This window comes from Bubalus bubalis, chromosome X (assembly GCF_019923935.1).
Source record: "Bubalus bubalis isolate 160015118507 breed Murrah chromosome X, NDDB_SH_1, whole genome shotgun sequence".
Lineage (NCBI taxonomy): Eukaryota > Metazoa > Chordata > Mammalia > Artiodactyla > Bovidae > Bubalus > Bubalus bubalis.
Window position 1 is genome coordinate 51,841,645 of NC_059181.1, and position 18,523 is coordinate 51,860,167.

The 18,523-nt window shown below is 46.0% G+C and overlaps 1 protein-coding gene across 25 annotated transcripts in view; it reads left to right on the forward strand.

Moving 5' to 3' along the window:
- The window catches only part of HUWE1 (HECT, UBA and WWE domain containing E3 ubiquitin protein ligase 1), a 157,410-nt gene that overhangs the window by 128,950 nt on the left and 9,937 nt on the right, over positions 1-18,523 (forward strand). For 20 of the 25 annotated variants that reach the window (XM_025276922.2, XM_025276919.2, XM_025276925.2 and 17 more), the window contains 22 exons: positions 220-368; positions 1,123-1,198; positions 2,024-2,122; positions 2,708-2,841; positions 3,028-3,196; positions 4,492-4,720; positions 5,585-5,763; positions 6,026-6,115; positions 6,277-6,431; positions 7,530-7,575; positions 9,059-9,346; positions 10,477-10,732; positions 10,930-11,060; positions 11,566-11,780; positions 11,859-12,147; positions 12,288-12,390; positions 13,226-13,772; positions 14,447-15,047; positions 15,878-16,005; positions 16,145-16,301; positions 17,510-17,642; positions 17,910-18,112. In XM_025276922.2, coding sequence (XP_025132707.1) covers positions 220-368; positions 1,123-1,198; positions 2,024-2,122; positions 2,708-2,841; positions 3,028-3,196; positions 4,492-4,720; positions 5,585-5,763; positions 6,026-6,115; positions 6,277-6,431; positions 7,530-7,575; positions 9,059-9,346; positions 10,477-10,732; positions 10,930-11,060; positions 11,566-11,780; positions 11,859-12,147; positions 12,288-12,390; positions 13,226-13,772; positions 14,447-15,047; positions 15,878-16,005; positions 16,145-16,301; positions 17,510-17,642; positions 17,910-18,112 — 4,377 coding nt within the window. The remainder of the gene's footprint in view (positions 1-219; positions 369-1,122; positions 1,199-2,023; positions 2,123-2,707; positions 2,842-3,027; positions 3,197-4,491; positions 4,721-5,584; positions 5,764-6,025; positions 6,116-6,276; positions 6,432-7,529; positions 7,576-9,058; positions 9,347-10,476; positions 10,733-10,929; positions 11,061-11,565; positions 11,781-11,858; positions 12,148-12,287; positions 12,391-13,225; positions 13,773-14,446; positions 15,048-15,877; positions 16,006-16,144; positions 16,302-17,509; positions 17,643-17,909; positions 18,113-18,523) is intronic. The other 5 variants (XM_044936854.1, XM_044936856.1, XM_044936859.1 and 2 more) reach the window with 3 other exon arrangements.

Below are 18,523 nucleotides of genomic sequence, written 5' to 3' on the forward strand. Positions count from 1 at the left end.
TAGTGTGGGAATCTGCCCCACAAAGAATTCCTTAAAATTGCAGCCTTGTTTGGCTATCCTCACACGTAGCCTTGTCTTTTCCTTTGTCACCCATTCATTTATTCTCTGAGAACTCGTAAATTTGCCCAGGGAAGGGACTTTATTGTTTTCATGCTTTCCTCATGGTGCCCCGCACATAGGCACTCTTTGATTATTTTGCTGGTTGGTTGACTGTTTCAGGCGAGCCTGGGGAAACAGAAGTGCAGGAGGAGGATCATGATGTCACTCAGACAGAGGTGGCAGATGGGGATATCATGGATGGGGAGGCTGAAACCGACTCAGTGGTGATTGCTGGGCAGCCTGAGGTGCTCAGTTCACAAGAGATGCAGGTAGGGAGGCAGATCACCCAGCATATACCCCTATTGTGACGTTGAACCAAACCCCCAACTGGTGTGGGTGGGTGAGGACTTTAGACCCTTGCCATTAGCTGTCTGTTTTCCAGAGGAGCACAGATAATATCCTTCGTAGATGCTCAGTAAATGTGTTTGAATCGTATTAAATGAGGGGTGGGTACAGGGCCAGGATGCCATATTATGAAATGGAATTGATCTCAGTAAGAAAACAGGCACAGATGAAATGTTGACACAGAAAGCTTGCCTGAGCCCTTTGGGCCCAGGGCCTTTGATTTACCTGGCTCTGGTCATTAATGGATGCTCCTTAATAACACTGTTGTGCCTATAGCACCAGCTCTCACTGGAGCATTCAAATGGCAGTCTTCTAAAGACCCTATAGAAAGCATTGTAATTTCTGGAGCTGGTAGCAGTGGCAAGAAATGAGGCCTACAGTCCTGAGCTGCTGGCTCTAAGGAGATCTGCATGTATTCCTGCATTCCTAAAGAGTATAAAGACTTAATCTGGTCTCAGATAACTGGGATGGACCCATTTGAAAGACAGTCTTGAGTGTGGATTGGCAGCACATGGTAGTTTCTGTGCTCTTAGCACCAAGTGTGTGGTGCTTATGTAACATCCTCTGTCATATATTATCCTAGAAATATATGCTCCCTTGCTGGCTTTTTTTAGGGTTTCAGCACTAGCACAATGATAGACTTGTGTGCATCCATATATATGTTCTATTTCTCTCCAGGTTGAGAATGAGCTGGAGGACCTGATAGATGAGTTGCTTGAGAGGGATGGCGGATCTGGGAACAGTACAATTATAGGTGAGAGCCCCAGAACTGAGTATAGCCTCTTCCTTTGCCTCAGTCTCTCTTGGGAGGACCCTTTTTCTCATCATCTGCTTGCTCAGCTCTGCCTAAGGGCTCATAGCCAGCCTAGATTGCTGCTTGTCTCGATGTTGACAGTCTTACAGATGAGAAATTCACAAGCCGTCTACAGACCTGTGGCTGGTCTGAAGTGTTGCCTGTGTAGGGGAGGTGGAGGGGGTGGCCATCAGTATAGATAATAGAGTAGGCACATCAAGAGTGTTTATTCAAGGAGACTTAGAGGAGGCTATAGAGGCTGTAGGATGAGAAAGCGCTTTCCTTTCAGTTCTTCAGTGAATCCAGGGGCTTTCTGCCTCTCAGTCTCAGTAGTGTAAAAAGAGTGAGCATTCCCTAAGGATAGCCCTTTTTACAACTCAGGATAAATGACAAAGGTACTCTACTATCACCATGCTCCAATGGTATATGTTACTTGTTTTTATTTTGTTGATGAAGTAAATCAAATGATAAACTGAAGTAGACATGTATTAAATTTGGCAAGGCTTTTTCACACCCATTATCCTCTGTGGTTTCACAGTTAGTGGGATTGGCAGGGCAGATGTGATCATCCCATTTTACAGATGAGGAAACTGAGACTCAGATGGTAAAGTGACTGGCCAAGCTCACCTAGCTAGTCAACAGCAGTGAACCCAGGTCTTCTCCCTCATCCAAAAAAGAAAAAAAAGAATGGATATCTGCTGGGTGTACATAGCTACATTAGGTGCACCCAATCTGGAAAGGGAAGTCCTCTGTTGTTCAGTGAAGGCTCTGCTCTGTAACCTTCAGTGAGCAGAAGTGGAGAGGATGAATCACAAGAGGACGTGCTGATGGATGAAGCTCCTTCCAACCTCAGCCAAGCTTCCACCTTGCAGGCCAACCGAGAAGGTGAGAGTGCTGAGGCCAGAAAGGCCTCCCTTCTTGCCCTGCACGTCTGACAGACACTACACTAGGGTTTTCCTGGAGGCAGCTGCCCACATGTGCAAAATAAGGAAGCATCTGTCTGCATGCGCTGACCTACACCATCCACTTTTATCCTCATCCAGTTTTTCGAGTAACATGTTACTACTGCTTGCCCAAAAGTCTGTCACTTCTTACTTGGTTCACTTTCTTCTCACCCACCTGCTATCATCGCTCCAGATTCCCTTTTACCAATAGGATGCAGTCAGTAGCAAAGTAGGGCTGGAAAGGCAAGAGGGCACCAATAGACTTGGCCAAGTCCTAGACCATGGCTCCTCAAGCACCACCCTATAGCCAGCCTCCACATTCAGCCACGTGGCTCAGCATATTGATGCACTGATTGGCACTCTTAGGAAACCGGGGCTGGCTCACTAAGTCTATAAATCACCCTAGATCTGGTTCTTCCTCTCCTAGAGTTAAATACCCCATCACCTTCCCACTCAATCTGCTGGCCTGCACAGTAGCCTGTTTTCTAGCTAAGTATAGTCCTCCAATGTGCTCCCTTTGTTTTAGATTCCATGAATATCCTGGACCCTGAGGATGAGGAGGAGCACACTCAGGAAGAGGACAGCAGTGGCAGTAACGAGGATGAGGATGATAGTCAGGATGAAGAGGAGGAGGAGGAGGAAGATGAGGAAGATGATCAGGTGAGGGGGGACTGTGTTTGGGTTGGTTCAGACAACCTCTTCCATGGGAACACAGAGCTGGAGAAAACCAACAGTCCGGGTTGCTAGCCTCAGCACCTCCCTCCCTCATGTGCAAATGTGGCCATGACACCAGACTTCAGAAATCCTTACCTCCAGCAATTCTCCATCTCCTATTTTCCCCTTAAGGAGGATGATGAAGGTGAAGAGGGAGATGAAGACGATGACGACGATGGCTCTGAAATGGAATTGGATGAGGATTATCCTGATATGAACGCTTCTCCCTTGGTCCGATTTGAGCGCTTTGACCGGGAGGATGATCTCATCATTGAGTTTGACAACATGTTCTCCAGTGCTAGTAAGATACAGGGGCTCAGCTGGGTTTTATCTCTTGATTCTTATGCCCTGAACCAGAGCAGCTCTCAATCTGATACAGAAAGCACTTCTTTTCTTAGCTGATTTCCTGGGGCAAGGGATATCTGAATCAATCTCTCTCAATAAGTGTATACCTAGAAGAAGAAATTATGAGAGGCTGCTTTTGTTCTCGCCACCTCAGTAAATGGCAGCCAGTTTAGAGCCTGAACAACTTGATTTGCTTGAGTTAACAAAAAAAAGAAAGACCAAGGCTGACTGCATCAGGCACTCATGTGCACACTACAGTGATAGGGCAATAACTAATCCTTACGTCTGTAACACTGGATCTTGAGAGTTTGGATGGACACCTTTGAGCTTGGCATAGGGGAGTAGATTTTGAACACATTCACTCTGTTCATCAAGGATGCATCTTTTCAGAGGAGAGAGTGAATCTCTTCCCTCCCTCCTCCCCCATCAACATCAAAGTTCCCTTTTAGCATCAAGTTCTTAAACTGTCTTGAGAAGGCAGGTCTTTACTCCCAAATCATAAGCACAATATAGCAGAAAACACTGAACTGTTCTGGTCTGTTGTCTTGGCCAAGTAGTCTCTTACCTCTTTGAGCCTCAGTTTGTCACCTGTAAATGAAAAATGTGGAAAAAATGGGGTGGATTACATAATTTTCAAGATACTTTCTATTCTGTGGTTTTCTTTGCATTTTTGTGATTTCCATCAGTCTTTCTTATAAGTTGAGCCTCTGTCCATTCAGCAAATTGAACAAATATGTGAGGAGTGCCTACTGTGTTCTAGGTACTAGGAATATAGCAATAAAAAAGAAAAGAGTCCTTTTCCCTCATAGAAGCTTATGGTCTATTAAGAATTATGAGTAAGCCGGCATTACATTGCAGTATGGTAAGAAAGCACAGAGTAAAGGCCCATCTGTAGAATCAGAAGTAATTTCTAGGCCAAGAACAACAAAACAGGTGAAAAGTGGGGAGAGGTGTTGTCAAGGCAGAGAGAACAGCATGTTTCTGAGGTTCCAACAAGCATCACTGTGGCTTAGTGTCAAGAATGGATTGGGATAAGGTACTAATTAGGAGACTGTTGCAGTATCTAGGTGAGAGATGGCAGCATAACTCATGGTAGTATCAGTGATCCTAGAAGAGGTGTGGGAATGAGGGAGAAAGGACAAAGCTCAGGTTTCCGTGTGAGGAAGTAAGGCCCAGGAGACATGGTTCTGCCTGAACAACCATGGAGAAATTTCTTTTTGGCACTGATCCCTTTGCATATTGTCCTTGCAGCAGACATCCCCCCATCCCCAGGAAATATCCCTACCACCCACCCACTGATGGTACGCCATGCAGATCACAGTTCCCTGACACTGGGCAGTGGCTCCTCTACAACACGTCTCACCCAGGGCATTGGGCGCAGTCAGAGGACCCTGAGACAGCTGACGGCCAACACAGGCCATACCATTCACGTTCACTACCCTGGGAATCGCCAGCCCAATCCTCCTCTTATACTCCAGAGGTGAGTTACAAGGAAGATTATTGGGCTCACTGAGCTTTAGCATTGTTTTGATCTGATAGGATAATGTTCTTGTGACAAAACAAATAATGTATTTGCCCTGTTGCTTTGTGGATTATATGTGTAGCCTTTGTGGAAATACCAAATTGTGTAACATATTCTTTTGCTTAAGTGTCCTGTGCATAGATTCAGCAGTCATTAAGCATCTCATATGATAAGCTTAAACTTAGGCTAAGATACGATCAGGAGAGGATCCCTGTCCTTGGGCTTAATTTCTCGCACTAGGGAGAAACAATTCTTAGAGATGAAAGGAAGAAGTATAGATGTCATAATGGTCAATGTACAATAGTAGTGGGTATACAAGAGAGATATTATACCCTAACCCATGCTGTGCCATACCGCTCTAAGTCGCTTCAGTCATGTCTGCTCTGTGCGACCCTATGGACTGTAGCCCACCAGGCTCCTCTGTCCATGGGATTCTCTAGGCAAGAACACTGGAGTGGGTTGCCATGCCCTCTTCCAGGGGATCTTCCTGACCCAGGGATTGAACCCACATCTCTTAAGTCTCCTGCATTGGCAGACAGGTTCCTTACCACTAGCGCCACCTGGGAAGCCCTACCCTAACACAGTGCCTGATATCAGTGATGCTCACTCTGTTCCAGGAACTATGGAGTAATATGCAATTTCAACCGAAAAAAAGTTGGCAGACTGATCGAGTAGTTAGAAAAGTAAGACTTACATGCAATATGATCAGGTCCATAATAATGTTATGCATTTCCTAGAGGATACAGAAAGGATCTCACAATAACAGGTTGCAGGGCCCCTATGGATATAGAGTGACCATGGCACCCCACCATCACCCTACAGGTTGCTTGGTCCCTCTGCTGCTGCTGACATCCTTCAGCTGAGCAGCAGCCTTCCCCTACAAAGCCGAGGCCGAGCCCGCCTCCTAGTGGGCAACGATGACGTCCACATCATCGCCCGGTCTGACGATGAACTACTGGATGACTTTTTCCATGATCAGAGCACAGCTACCAGCCAAGCAGGCAAGTTTATGTGGTGGAAAAAGGGTAACGTTTGTCTGGTTCTTTTTACGTGCTGAGGAAACACAGAATAGTATCCACCCTGCTTGGAGAAACCCCATTTTACAGGAACCAGAACCACTCGGTGATTTAGCCAAAGACATTAGTACCTGTGATGTGCCAAACCTTATGGTAGACATTGGGTCCTGTTAGGGAAATGCTGTAATTTTTGGATCAGTTGATGCATGACAAGGCTAAGGTCTCACTCTCCTTGGTTTCTCTACAGGGACCCTATCCAGTATCCCTACAGCCCTGACTCGCTGGACAGAGGAATGCAAAGTTCTTGATGCTGAGAGCATGCATGACTGTGTTTCAGGTGTGTAGCAGCTTGGTTATAAGGGCAGTAGTGAATCTTCAAGGGCTGAGAACACTGCATGGAAAATTGTTTCCCTCGTTTTCTGTGACCACAAGCTCTGCCTTTTGGCTTTCTCCCTACCTCCTCTGAGCAACCTCTCATCTTTTGCTTCTTTGGTCCAGTTGTTAAAGTGCCCATTGTCAATCATCTGGAATTCCTGAGGGATGAGGAGCTGGAAGAAAGGAGGGAGAAAAGGAGGAAACAACTAGCTGAGGAAGAAACAAAGATAACCGACAAAGGCAAAGAAGATAAGGAGAACAGGGATCAGAGTGCACAGGTGATTCCCATGAGCTGGGGGGATTCATCTTTGGCTATGTCTGCTTTAACTTTCCTGCAGTTTCAGCATACATGTGGCTGGCCCCAAGAGTCATTAAAGATTCTCAGACGTTCACATTGAACCTGAGAAATAATCCACTCCAAATTCACTGTACATGCATATGGCTTCTAGAGGAAAAACCAAAGCCAGAGCTCCTAACATAGCAGTTACACTGTATAGTCTCTACTTTCAGTGACTTACGGTTAGACAAGAAGAATGAATGACCTTGACTAAGCCCATGCTTTTAGTGTTTCAATTCCATTTCAGTGGATTGCCTTCACAAGTGTCAGGGAAACCGTATTGATAGGATTCCATCCCAACATTTGAACAAGTTGGGCTTAGGCTTCAAATCAGAAAATGTTTTATCTTGAGCCCCTTCACCACATGGCATTTTCTAGGGCTCAATAAATGAAATCTCTAACATGATTTTGGTTTTTCTGAAAATTTTGGAACCTTGAATAGTATAACTTTCAAATATATAAAGTAAATGCTGATAGAAATATAAGAAAATAGAAAAACTTGAGTGAAAGATTTTATTATACCTCACTCAACAGTCAGAATATCAGACTTAAAAGGATATTGAAATGTTCAATTATGGTAACAAACTTGATCTAACTGATACCTTTGTAGAGAACTTTGACCTTTTAATAAACAGTGGCATTGCTTCAAACACATTAAAAGGTTTGGGAAATAAGCAGGTATGGTGAATGATTGAAAAACCTGGAGTGTAAAGTAAGCCCAAAGAAGGAAACTATAGATAGATGAAATTCTTGCTGGTCTCAACGATGTGTGTTCAGATCATGTCCTGTGCCCAAGCCCAGCTCCAGTGTGGTTTTTACTATCCTTTCCTCTCATTGTTTAGTCAGCTCCCTGACAGTTTCCCCCTTATCCCCAAGCCATCTCAAACATGAGTTTATATTAGATAAATTGGAGGTCTGTTTTCATGCTAAAGTGCTTATCCTCCATCCAGGTCATATGTGGGAGATGGTGACTATCAGAGTTGGCCTCTATCTCATGTGCTTGCAAAATCCCACATTGGTCTGTCCCTTTTCTTTGCAGTGTGCTGCATCTAAGACAAATGACTCCACTGAACAGAACCTCTCAGGTAACTTTCCTTCCCATTTTTCCTTCTTGCTAATTATTGGTTGATTCTTTTTCCTGACCCAAGTAGCTGGCCCAAGTAGACTGAAGATGAACACTGGTGCTCTGTGGGATGAGGTAGTAGATTGTATAGTTTTAGGGTCATACCCCATCTTGGAGATAACTATACAGTCTACTGTCTTTCCCACGGTGGTGCACTTCCCCTTCCACGTACTCTGTTTACAGGTTCTCATTCTGATTATGCTGTACTGCATTCTGGCATGTGTAGTGAGGCTGTGTGTCCTGTCCCTTTTAGTGACCATTGTGGTATGGTGCTTCATGAGAACGCCTGACAGTGGTTCCTAAATGCGAGTCCTCAGTGGAAGTTAACAGAATAAGGGAGCTTTAATGACTTTTTCAGAAAGCTGAACTCGTTCAATTTAAAGAACTGTTATAAATTACAGAGATTATGTATTTCCTACTTCTTTGGTATCACAATATTTTTATTAAATGATATTAATGGATTTTTTTTCTTACTTGGTTAAATTAAAAGTTGGTAACCCTGTGTTAGTCTCTTTTTATTTTTTCTTTTTATATAAATTTCATGGATCTGTGGAATCTAAAAGTCTAGGAATGTTGCCTTGGGCAGTCTGCTTTGTGGGAGGGTAGCTCTGTGGGCTAAATGGTATTACTACTAAATACTTTTGATTCCTCCTTCTAATGTGCCTAATGTAGCTATTTTGTGACTGTGATTCTAATAACTGGTCTATGTGGTATTATATGTCTCCCCTACCCCTATTTCCTCAGAACTTACTTCTGCTACCCTATACCTTCTGTCTCCTTCGGCACTTGAGTTGGGAAATGATTGTACTAAAGCCTACACAATATTTTTTAAAGCAGTGAAAGAGGGTAGGAGTCCTGGTGCCCTGAATCTGGCAGAAGGTCATTGAAAGGGTCTGTCATCAGGTAAAATGGCCCTTTGCCTGCTGCTGTTGCTAGAGGACTCTGCTCATGCTGGGGTGAGGTAGTAAGTTGTATTGTTGTGGGGTAGGGATTTTAGGCCCCAATTTGAAGATAACTATACAACTTACTACTTTCCCTGGTGTGTAGCACATTCACATTTAGTCTTAACACTTGCTTCCATCAGAGTTGTAGATGCTACTTGGATAATTAGGACTGCAAGAAAAAGGAGGTGGAAGGGGACAGGTGATATGTATATGAGGCAAATATTATAAAGTGACTTGAACTCTCCCCCTCCACCCGGGGCACAGAAAGGATTTAATTTTTAGGGTCTGCAAAGACTCAGATCTTTGGTTCTTGGCACTAATGGCACTGTGCCTTAGCCCTCATCCCGAGATGCCAGACCAGCCAGGTGCTATTCCTGGGAGCAATTGGTGGTTGAGGGGAATGCTGCATCACTGTCATGCCACATGTGCTGATTTGAGTGGCTCCCCCTGTCCTTGACTGATTGCCCTTTAACAACCTTATTGTCATTCTTTCCGAGAAAGATGGGACTCCTATGCCTGACAGCTACCCAGCAACCCCATCTTCAACTGATGTAGCTACATCTGAGCCCAGGGAGACCCTTGTCACTCTGCAGCCCTCCCAACAGCAACCAACACTCCCAACCCCACCAGCCTTGGGAGAGATTCCTCAAGAGCTGCAGTCCCCAATTGGAGAAGGTGGGAGCTCTACACAGCTATTGATGCCTGTAGAGCCAGAGGAATTGGGTCCCACAAGGCCAAGTGGAGAAGCAGAAACAACTCAGATGGAGCTATCTCCAGCTCCCACTATAAGTAAGTAGAATTTCAGGGTTTGAGGGTAGGGGTAAAACATGAGGGAAGAATGGATATCTTTGTAGTTTCTCTTTACTCTCTTATTTTAGAGAATTTCTAAAGTAGAAGTTCAAGTCCTCATAATTAGGTCTCATAAGGGGGCGGCAGAGGATGGGATGGTTAGATAGCGTCACCAACTCAATGGACATGAGTTTGAGCAAACTCTGAGAGATAGTGAAGGACAGAGGAGCCTGGCACGCTGCAGTCCATGGGGTCTCAAAGAGTTGGATACTACTTAAAGACCAAACAAAAACAAATTGTACATTACCTTTTTAGCTAGAGCTAAGGTTTCTTCTCTGTGTCCTCAAGTGATTATATATACATCTGAGTGCCTTATTGACACCAACAGTTTGAGGTGATTGCTCTGTTCCTGGCTATCATGTGAGGATTAACTTCTTTAAAAAGAAGTAGAAGGTTGTTATCTCCATGAATAAACTGAAACTCAGAGTGAAACAATTAGCCCAAGGTCACTCAGTAAGTGGTTGAGCTGTGATTAAAATCCAGATCTGTGTAACTCTTAGCTTGCTTTTCTTCAGCGTTTCTAGGTCTGGCAAGCACGTGACCACACATATAACAAACAGCTCTCCCATCCTGGCCAACACCATTTATTTCATGGCACTATTTCCCACTGGTTTGAAATGGGGCCTCAAAATTCTTCTCAGCAATGTTCCAACAGGGTAAACAAACCTGTTGCTATCTATGCTCTTTACTGTACTGCATATGACTTACTCTGGAGAAACCTTTAGGTGTAGGGGTTTTTGCCTTTAAGGACCCTTGCTTGTTTAGATAAGCAGAACCAAAGTGCTTGTGCAAATGTTGCCTGTAGGGAATCTGAAAGTGACGAGATCCCTTATCTGGGATGCCTGAGAAGATGTTTCACAGGCATGCTTGGAATATCATAAATGTTAAACAAATGATAGAAAGTGTTTGAGCTAAGTTCTTTAAAGCAAATGAGATTGAGAGGGGAGCATCAGGCCAGCGTCTGAAGTGAAGTTAAAGAAGTAAGAAGTCTGATCTGGCTGCTTCTTAATTCAGCCCCCGCCCCGCCCCCCGAAGCAGAGATCTAACCTCTCCATGTGACTTCCTCCTAGCCTCTCTTTCCCCAGAGAGAGCTGAAGATTCTGATGCTCTGACAGCTGTCAGCAGTCAACTGGAAGGCTCTCCCATGGATACTAGCAGCCTGGCTTCCTGTACCCTGGAGGAGGCTGTGGGTGACGCCCCAGCAACTGGCAGTTCTGAGCAGCCCACAGCAGGCAGCTCCACTCCTGGGGATGCCCCACCAGTTGTGACAGAAGTACAAGGCAGGGGTGATGGGTCAGGGGAACCTACCCAGCCCCCTGAGGACAGGTAAGCACTGTGTGAGTGAGAGGAGGGAAGGATGTGTTGGCAGGTATTTCAAGCCACATTCATATTTAGTAACTAACGCCCATGCTTTGAACACTGGGGAAATCAACTTGGCTTCTATGAGAAAAGGGGTACTGTAGGAGTATTTTATAAGTTGGAAAATATGGTTCAGAGAACAACCTGAAAATGATTTCCTTCAGCTCTCCCCCTGCATCCTCTGAGAGTTCTTCCACCAGAGATTCCGCGGTGGCCATTTCTGGAGCAGATTCCCGGGGAATTCTGGAAGAGCCATTGCCTTCAACAAGCAGTGAAGAAGAAGATCCTCTTGCAGGTGAGCTCCATGTGTGCTCAGGCCATCTTGGGATTGTTGAGGCTTCTAGTAGCTCTTGGTGTGGAAATGCCCACCAGTCAAACGGTTCCATCCAGATAAAGGGCGGTATATGTGTAGGAGGAGGACCTGCAGTAAGGGGATGCTGATGCTACACAATGGAATGAGCCCAGGCCTTTGGAGTCAAACTGATCTTAGCTCAAATCCCCTCTCTGCCACCTCCTACTTACAGGACCTGGAGCCATTGCTTAACTTCCCTGATCCTCATTGATACTGAAAGGGTGATGATAGCTACATGGTGGGGTCTTGGTGAAGGTTAATTGAGAGTACACACACAAAACTTGGCACATAATAAGAAACTATTCTGAGCCTAAGGAAGGGTGGGTTGTCCTTCTCTGTATGTCCTGTGTCCTTGGCATAAAATGAGGACAGAAAGCTCATGCAAGGCCATGGATTTCCTTCAATCAGTAGAAGTGAGAGTCCCTTCACATCTTGTGTCTCCCCTCAGGTATTAGTCTCCCCGAAGGTGTGGACCCCTCTTTTCTGGCCGCTCTGCCTGATGACATTCGCCGAGAAGTCCTACAGAACCAGCTGGGCATTCGTCCACCAACACGAACTGCCCCTTCAACAAATAACTCAGCTCCTGCAGTGGTGGGGAATCCTGGTGTCACCGAAGTGAGCCCTGAGTTCCTGGCTGCTTTGCCTCCAGCCATCCAGGAGGAAGTATGTGAGGCGGGTAGGGGGCTGGTAGGCCAGACTGCCTGGCCGTGATATGCCCCATTGACTTATTCTGCTCTGTAGGTACTGGCACAGCAGAGAGCTGAGCAACAGCGACGGGAACTAGCACAAAATGCCAGCTCAGACACCCCCATGGACCCTGTGACCTTCATCCAGACTCTGCCCTCAGACCTGCGCCGTAGTGTCCTAGAGGACATGGAGGACAGTGTGTTGGCCGTGATGCCACCTGACATTGCAGCTGAAGCTCAAGCCCTGAGGCGAGAGCAAGAAGCCCGGCAGAGGCAGCTCATGCATGAGCGACTTTTTGGGCACAGCAGCACCTCTGCACTCTCTGCCATTCTCCGAAGCCCAGGTACAGAGGGAAGCATGTGGGAGGGCTCTGTAATGTCTAGCTTTGGCCACATGAAACTCTTTGTTCCCCTTTGTATTACCTGGGCCTAGCTCAGCACATGTCCCCTCCCCAATTTCAGTTTCCTTTTTCTTTCCTTCCAGCCTTCACCAGTCGCCTGAGTGGCAACCGTGGGGTCCAATACACTCGCCTTGCTGTGCAAAGAGGTGGCACCTTCCAGATGGGGGGTAGCAGCAGCCATAATAGGTACCTTTTGTCTGTCTTTTCTCTCCTTGCCATACCACCTTTCATGTCTACTAGTAGTCCAGCTCCCTTTATTTTTAGGTGGAGAGGCTGGATGACCTCTCTAGGGTATTTACTTGAATGAATGAGGAAGCCAGATTTTTGAACTCTCCCTTCAAAAAAGCCACAATTTTGGGTTAGTGTAGCTACCGTAGACTATAAGCACAAAGTAAGGCAGGCAGGCACCAGGCTGTAGCTGTGATTACAGCAAAGGAAGCCACCTGCCTCCCATACAAATAGGAAAATAGCAAAAGCCACTTGTCTTGAGACTACAGCATCTAGGCTGCAGAAGATTTCATTTTTAACCAGGCCAAAGAAGAATAGATCTAACATGGAAAACACGAAGGGAGTGATCAGTCCCTATTCAGCAGGCAACATCCTGGTAGTCTATAGAAGGCCAAAGTAAGCATTGTCTTCTAGCACTAGGGGCAGTCCAATTTTACCAGTTGATAATACAGACCTGTCCTGCAATCTCTGCTCTCTTCTCAGTCGTCGTGTGGTGAAGGGCAAGTTACTTAATATGTTTGAGCCTCTTGCTCATCATCTCAAAACTGGATGGTTCTCTGATCTTTACAGCAGCCCTGTGAGGAAGTTGTTACAGATATTATAGAGTATATGGTACATAGTAGGCACTTGAGACAGCTCTTATTACTATATAAAGAGCCCCTACAGTTCTTGGACTGGACACACTCTCTTCTCAAGCCTTCTAGGATGTATCAGCTCATCCCCCTCCCCTAGGGCTATACCTGATCCCAGAGCTCTAGCCAAAGTGTTACCCAGAAACCATGCTCTGTTCCAGGCCTTCTGGCAGTAATGTGGACACCCTCCTACGGCTCCGAGGACGGCTCCTTCTGGATCATGAAGCCCTGTCTTGTCTCCTGGTCCTACTTTTTGTGGATGAGCCAAAACTCAATACTAGCCGTCTTCACCGAGTACTGAGAAATCTCTGCTACCATGCCCAGACCCGCCACTGGGTTATCCGTAGTCTGCTTTCCATCTTGCAACGCAGCAGTGAGAGTGAGCTTTGCATTGAAACACCCAAGCTCTCCTCAAGTGAGGAAAAGGGCAAAAAGTCAAGCAAGAGCTGTGGGTCAAGCAGCCATGAAAACCGGCCCCTGGACCTGCTACACAAGATGGAGTCTAAGAGTTCCAACCAGCTTTCCTGGCTCTCAGTATCCATGGATGCAGCCCTAGGCTGCAGGACTAATATATTCCAGATCCAGCGTTCAGGGGGTCGCAAACATACTGAGAAACATGCGAGTAGTGGCTCCACTGTCCATATCCACCCCCAGGCTGCTCCTGTTGTCTGCAGACATGTTCTGGATACACTCATTCAATTGGCCAAGGTGAGGAGCTTAGAGGAACCCAACTCCTGGGGATGAAAGAGGGGTGTCATCCATATCCTAGTGAAATCTGAACTCTGAGGGAGCTCACAAGTCCTTACTCTGAGATGTCTAGTGTTCTGGGAATAGTCCAATAAATAATCTTGTGGGGTTTTTTTTCTCTTTACAATTTTTATGCATTGTCTCATTCAATGATCAACCTTCAGTGGTCTTTATGGTCCCAGTTTTACAGATGAAGAAGCTGAGATGCAGAAATCTTTAGTGGCTTTGTCATGTGGCTAGTGATGGAGATGACTGGACCTAGAACTTAATACAGTTCTCTTTTTAATAAGCTTTGCTGCCATTTTTTGAGGGCCTGCCTTGTACCAGGCACTATGCAAAATACATTACCTCTAATCGCAACAATTTTGCACGATGGTATAGGTATTCCCCCCACCACCATTTTTAAGTACAGAGATCAATGCTCAGAAAAGTTTACTAATCCTTTGTCTCCCTACAAAGCTTTTGTTCATTTCTCTAGGCTGCTTCAGTTGGATGAAACTCTTATGTTACATCTCTCCAGTGTTACCAAAGCTGTCCTAAGGAGTGGAGAGACTAGGAGCCAGTGTCTTTCCTTGTCAGGAAGATAGTTTCTATGTAGACCTCCTAGACCAAACCTGTCTTTCTTTTCCTGGCAGGTGTTTCCCAGTCACTTCACACAGCAGCGGACCAAAGAAACAAACTGTGAGAGTGATCGGGAGAGGGGCAGTAAGGCCTGCAGCCCATGCTCTTCACAGTCCACAAGCAGTGGCATTTGCACAGACTTCTGGGACTTATTGGTAAAACTGGACAACATGAATGTCAGCCGGAAAGGCAAGAACTCCGTGAAGTCAGTGCCAGTGAGCGCTGGTGGTGAGGGGGAAACCTCCCCATACAGCCTCGAAGCCTCTCCACTGGGGCAACTCATGAACATGTTGTCACACCCAGTCATCCGCCGGAGCTCTCTCTTAACTGAGAAGCTCCTCAGACTTCTTTCTCTCATCTCAATTGCTCTCCCAGAAAACAAAGTGTCGGAAGCACAGGCTAATTCTGGCAGCAGTGCTTCCTCCACCTCTGTTGCCACCTCAGCCACATCTACCACCACTATCAGTGCCACCTCCAGCACGTCTACTCTGCCTGCTGCAACCACCCCTGTCACTTCTGTTCCAGCCCTGGTTGCTGCCACGGCTATATCCACCATTGCCGTAGCCGCTTCAACCACAGTGACTACCCCCACAACTGCTACCACTACTGTTTCAAGTAAGTGTGGATGTAGGCTGGGAGCTGTGGGGTGTGTACATCCACTTCACTCTCAACTCCTCCATCCAGGTATTCCTCCCTGAATGACAGCAATCAACTTGGTTTGTGTTTATGATAGCCAAGTATGTTAATTCTCACCCTCATAGGTCAGAGTTCTCTGTCTTCCCCCCTTCTTTCCTTTCCTTCCCTCTCTCCCTCTGTCCTGTGAAGACCAGTGAATATGGGTTCCCCTAGGCTAAGCACAAAATAGAAGAGAGGAAGTCTCTGCCTTTAAAGAAACCCCAATCTTTCTAGCTCAAGAGCAGGCAGGATATGGACTTCCCTGGTGGTCCGGTGGCTAAGACTTGAGGCTCACAATGCAGGGACCCGGGTTCAATCTCTGGTCAGAACTGGATCCCACATGTTGCAACTAAGACCCAGCACAGCCAAATAAATAGAGTGTGGATTTAAAAAAAAAAGTAGGATACAATGTGAATCATGGTAGAATCGAATAGCCAGGCCATCCCAGGAAGTAAAGGGAATGAGTTTTGCAGCAGACTGATAAGAATCATTTGAAGAAATAGATTTTGAAGGAGGGGGCTTTCAGAGGGCCTTCTTATGGGAGAGGAACAGTTGAGATAAATATCTGGGATTCTTTGTCATTTTAGAAGGTATCATAAGAGTACTTGGCATTCCTAGTCACTTGGATTTGGCCATGGAGAGGGGGTGGATCTTCATTTTCACTACTTTTCCATTTTGAAACCCTGGGCAGTACAGTGATTCCTTGACTCTGCCACTTTAAGTCTGTAGCAAGTGAATTTCAGAGGCTTACAGTGTTCTGTTTCTCAAAGCTGCTACTACTACTAAGGCCAGCAAATCTCCAGCTAAAGTTGGTGATATCGGCAGCAGCAGCAGCAGCACAGACTTTAAGATGGTATCCTCTGGCCTCACTGAAAATCAGCTCCAGCTCTCTGTGGAAGTAAGTCCAAGCTTTTCTGACCTCCCAAGGTTGGGAGAGAAAGAGTCAATGGGGGTGGATAATACTAGGATTGATTGGGGTGAATAATGTTTTAGTTCTCAAGTTGGGGCTTGCCCAATCTCCCTTCTTTTTCCCCCAGGTGTTGACATCCCATTCTTGTTCTGAAGAAGGCCTAGAGGATGCAGCAAATGTGTTACTGCAGCTCTCTCGGGGGGACCCTGGGACCCGGGACACTGTTTTGAAGTTGCTACTGAATGGAGCCCGCCATCTGGGTTATACGCTTTGTAAACAGATAGGTAATAATAAGAATAAAGCACCCTGTCTTTCTGAAACCTTCCACTTAGGTGTCACCTCTTTATGGAAGCCTTCAGGCTGAATCATATCCACTCTACATCTGTAGCACAGCCTCCAAGCATGCTTTTATCACAGCACTGATACCACTAGGTTTTCAGGATCTGTTTTCCTCTGTTCAGTTGTTCTCTGAGAGCAAGGCTGGCCTTCTCTCTATATTCCCAATCCCTGGCACACAGCAGTTGCTTAGTGAAGGAAAATGAGCCCCCGAAGGACTAACATTGCTTTCCCAATGTGGGCACTCATAAGAGCCCTATGATGAACCTGCTGAGGCAGTTCACCACCTGAGAGATGCACCTACACTACCTTCAGACTTAGGAATTCAGAGAATAATACCCTCTGCCTTTGTGTAGTTTTGAGGGTATAAAAATTCTAGCAACACTTGTAAATCATCTAGTTCAGTCTTTTTCACATTTTACCAAGAAGAAAACTAAAACCCGGGGTGGTGTAGTGATTATGAATCAAGGAGTAGAGTCAGATTTGCTTTCAGCATAGAGATTCTCTTTGTTCTCTCCCACCTCCATCCCACTCATGGGTCTCCCTAGATCTCAGCTACTTGTGTAGTTATCTCCTTCTCACAAATGTCTCTGGAGCTGAGTTGATATGGGAGTCAGTTAGACTATATGACCTAGGGTATTCTTTGCTACATGAGAATTACAAAGTTCTTCTGGATGAGGCCTCTTGACTGCCACCAGTTTATTCAGTCAGCACCCTTAGGCCAGGCAGTGGCCTAGGCACTATTCTAGACAGTTATCTCCTAATTCTCAAAGCAGCCTTGTGAGTTTAGGCAATATTAGCCCCCATTATTAAAATGGGTAGGCAAATTGGGAAAGAGGTTAAGTAATTTGCCGAGACTACCACAAAAACCTCAGAAGTTTGAGAGGTATACAGGCTTCAAAAGATACTTTTTCCCCTCTGCACTGAGGTGCATTTCATGTAGATTCAGCAAATCCTTGAGGCCAGGTAAACCAGTGGCCCTTGGGCAGCTGATCCATGAGTACACAGTAAAATGAATGGAGCAGATTCTTGTACAGTCCCAAGTTCACTACAGCTGAGCAAAGAGGACGGCCTGGGGAGGTTTCTTAAAAATTTTTTGCTTTTAGCTGCTTCAGTAGGAAAGTCTAAACACTTTCTGGCTTCTCTGCCTGCCCAGGAACTCTTCTGGCTGAGCTACGGGAATACAATCTGGAACAGCAGCGGCGAGCCCAGTGTGAAACCCTCTCCCCTGATGGCCTGCCTGAGGAACAGCCACAGACCACCAAGCTGAAAGGCAAAATGCAGAGCAGGTAGGTGGCAGCTGCCCATCTGGCTGTGGAGTTGGGGTCTGGTACATTATAAAAAGTGGTTCTTCCTGATTTTCTAGTTGTTATTTTTTCCCTCCTCTCTGAGCCAATTTTGTTTCTGTCCTATATGCACATGGCCCTATTTTTCCTACATGTGTGATTTCCTTCTGAAATTCCATACCCTCTGGTTGACACAAGAAAGCCCTGCTTGTTCTGGTTGTTTATGCTTTGATGCTCTCAATATATGCGAGCCACCTCTACACTATCCAGGTTTGACGTGGCTGAGAATGTGGTAATCGTGGCATCTCAGAAGCGGCCTCTGGGTGGCCGGGAGCTCCAGCTGCCTTCTATGTCCATGTTGACATCCAAGACATCTACCCAGAAGTTCTTCTTGAGGGTACTGCAGGTCATCATCCAGCTCCGGGATGACACACGCCGTGCTAACAAGAAGGCCAAGCAGACAGGCAGGCTAGGTATGGAACTGGGGTGTCCAGTTGAGGGGCAAGTTTGGTGGTAGAAAAACAAGAGACCCAGGAGGGCAGGGCTTAATGTCGTGTCTCCTTCCTGTTTGACCTTTTCTAAAGGAAGTGATGATACTTTCTTAAAATGTTGGTGGCTGTATTCTGTATCTCACTCAAGCCGTCTACATAGGAAATTTCACTAGGGCAAGTGGGAATTAAAGGGACTGGAAATCTGACAAGGAAATTGGGGACAGATCTTTTGATGAACAAGATTTAACTCACTGTGTTTGTCTCCTCTCTGCTTCCTTGATTACTCCTGGCTAAAATATTGTAGCCATGTTACCTCAGCTATGGCCTGCCAAATCCTTCCCCTCTGTCCTACAGAACTCTCACCTGCCACCATCCATCTGCCTAGCCCCATGT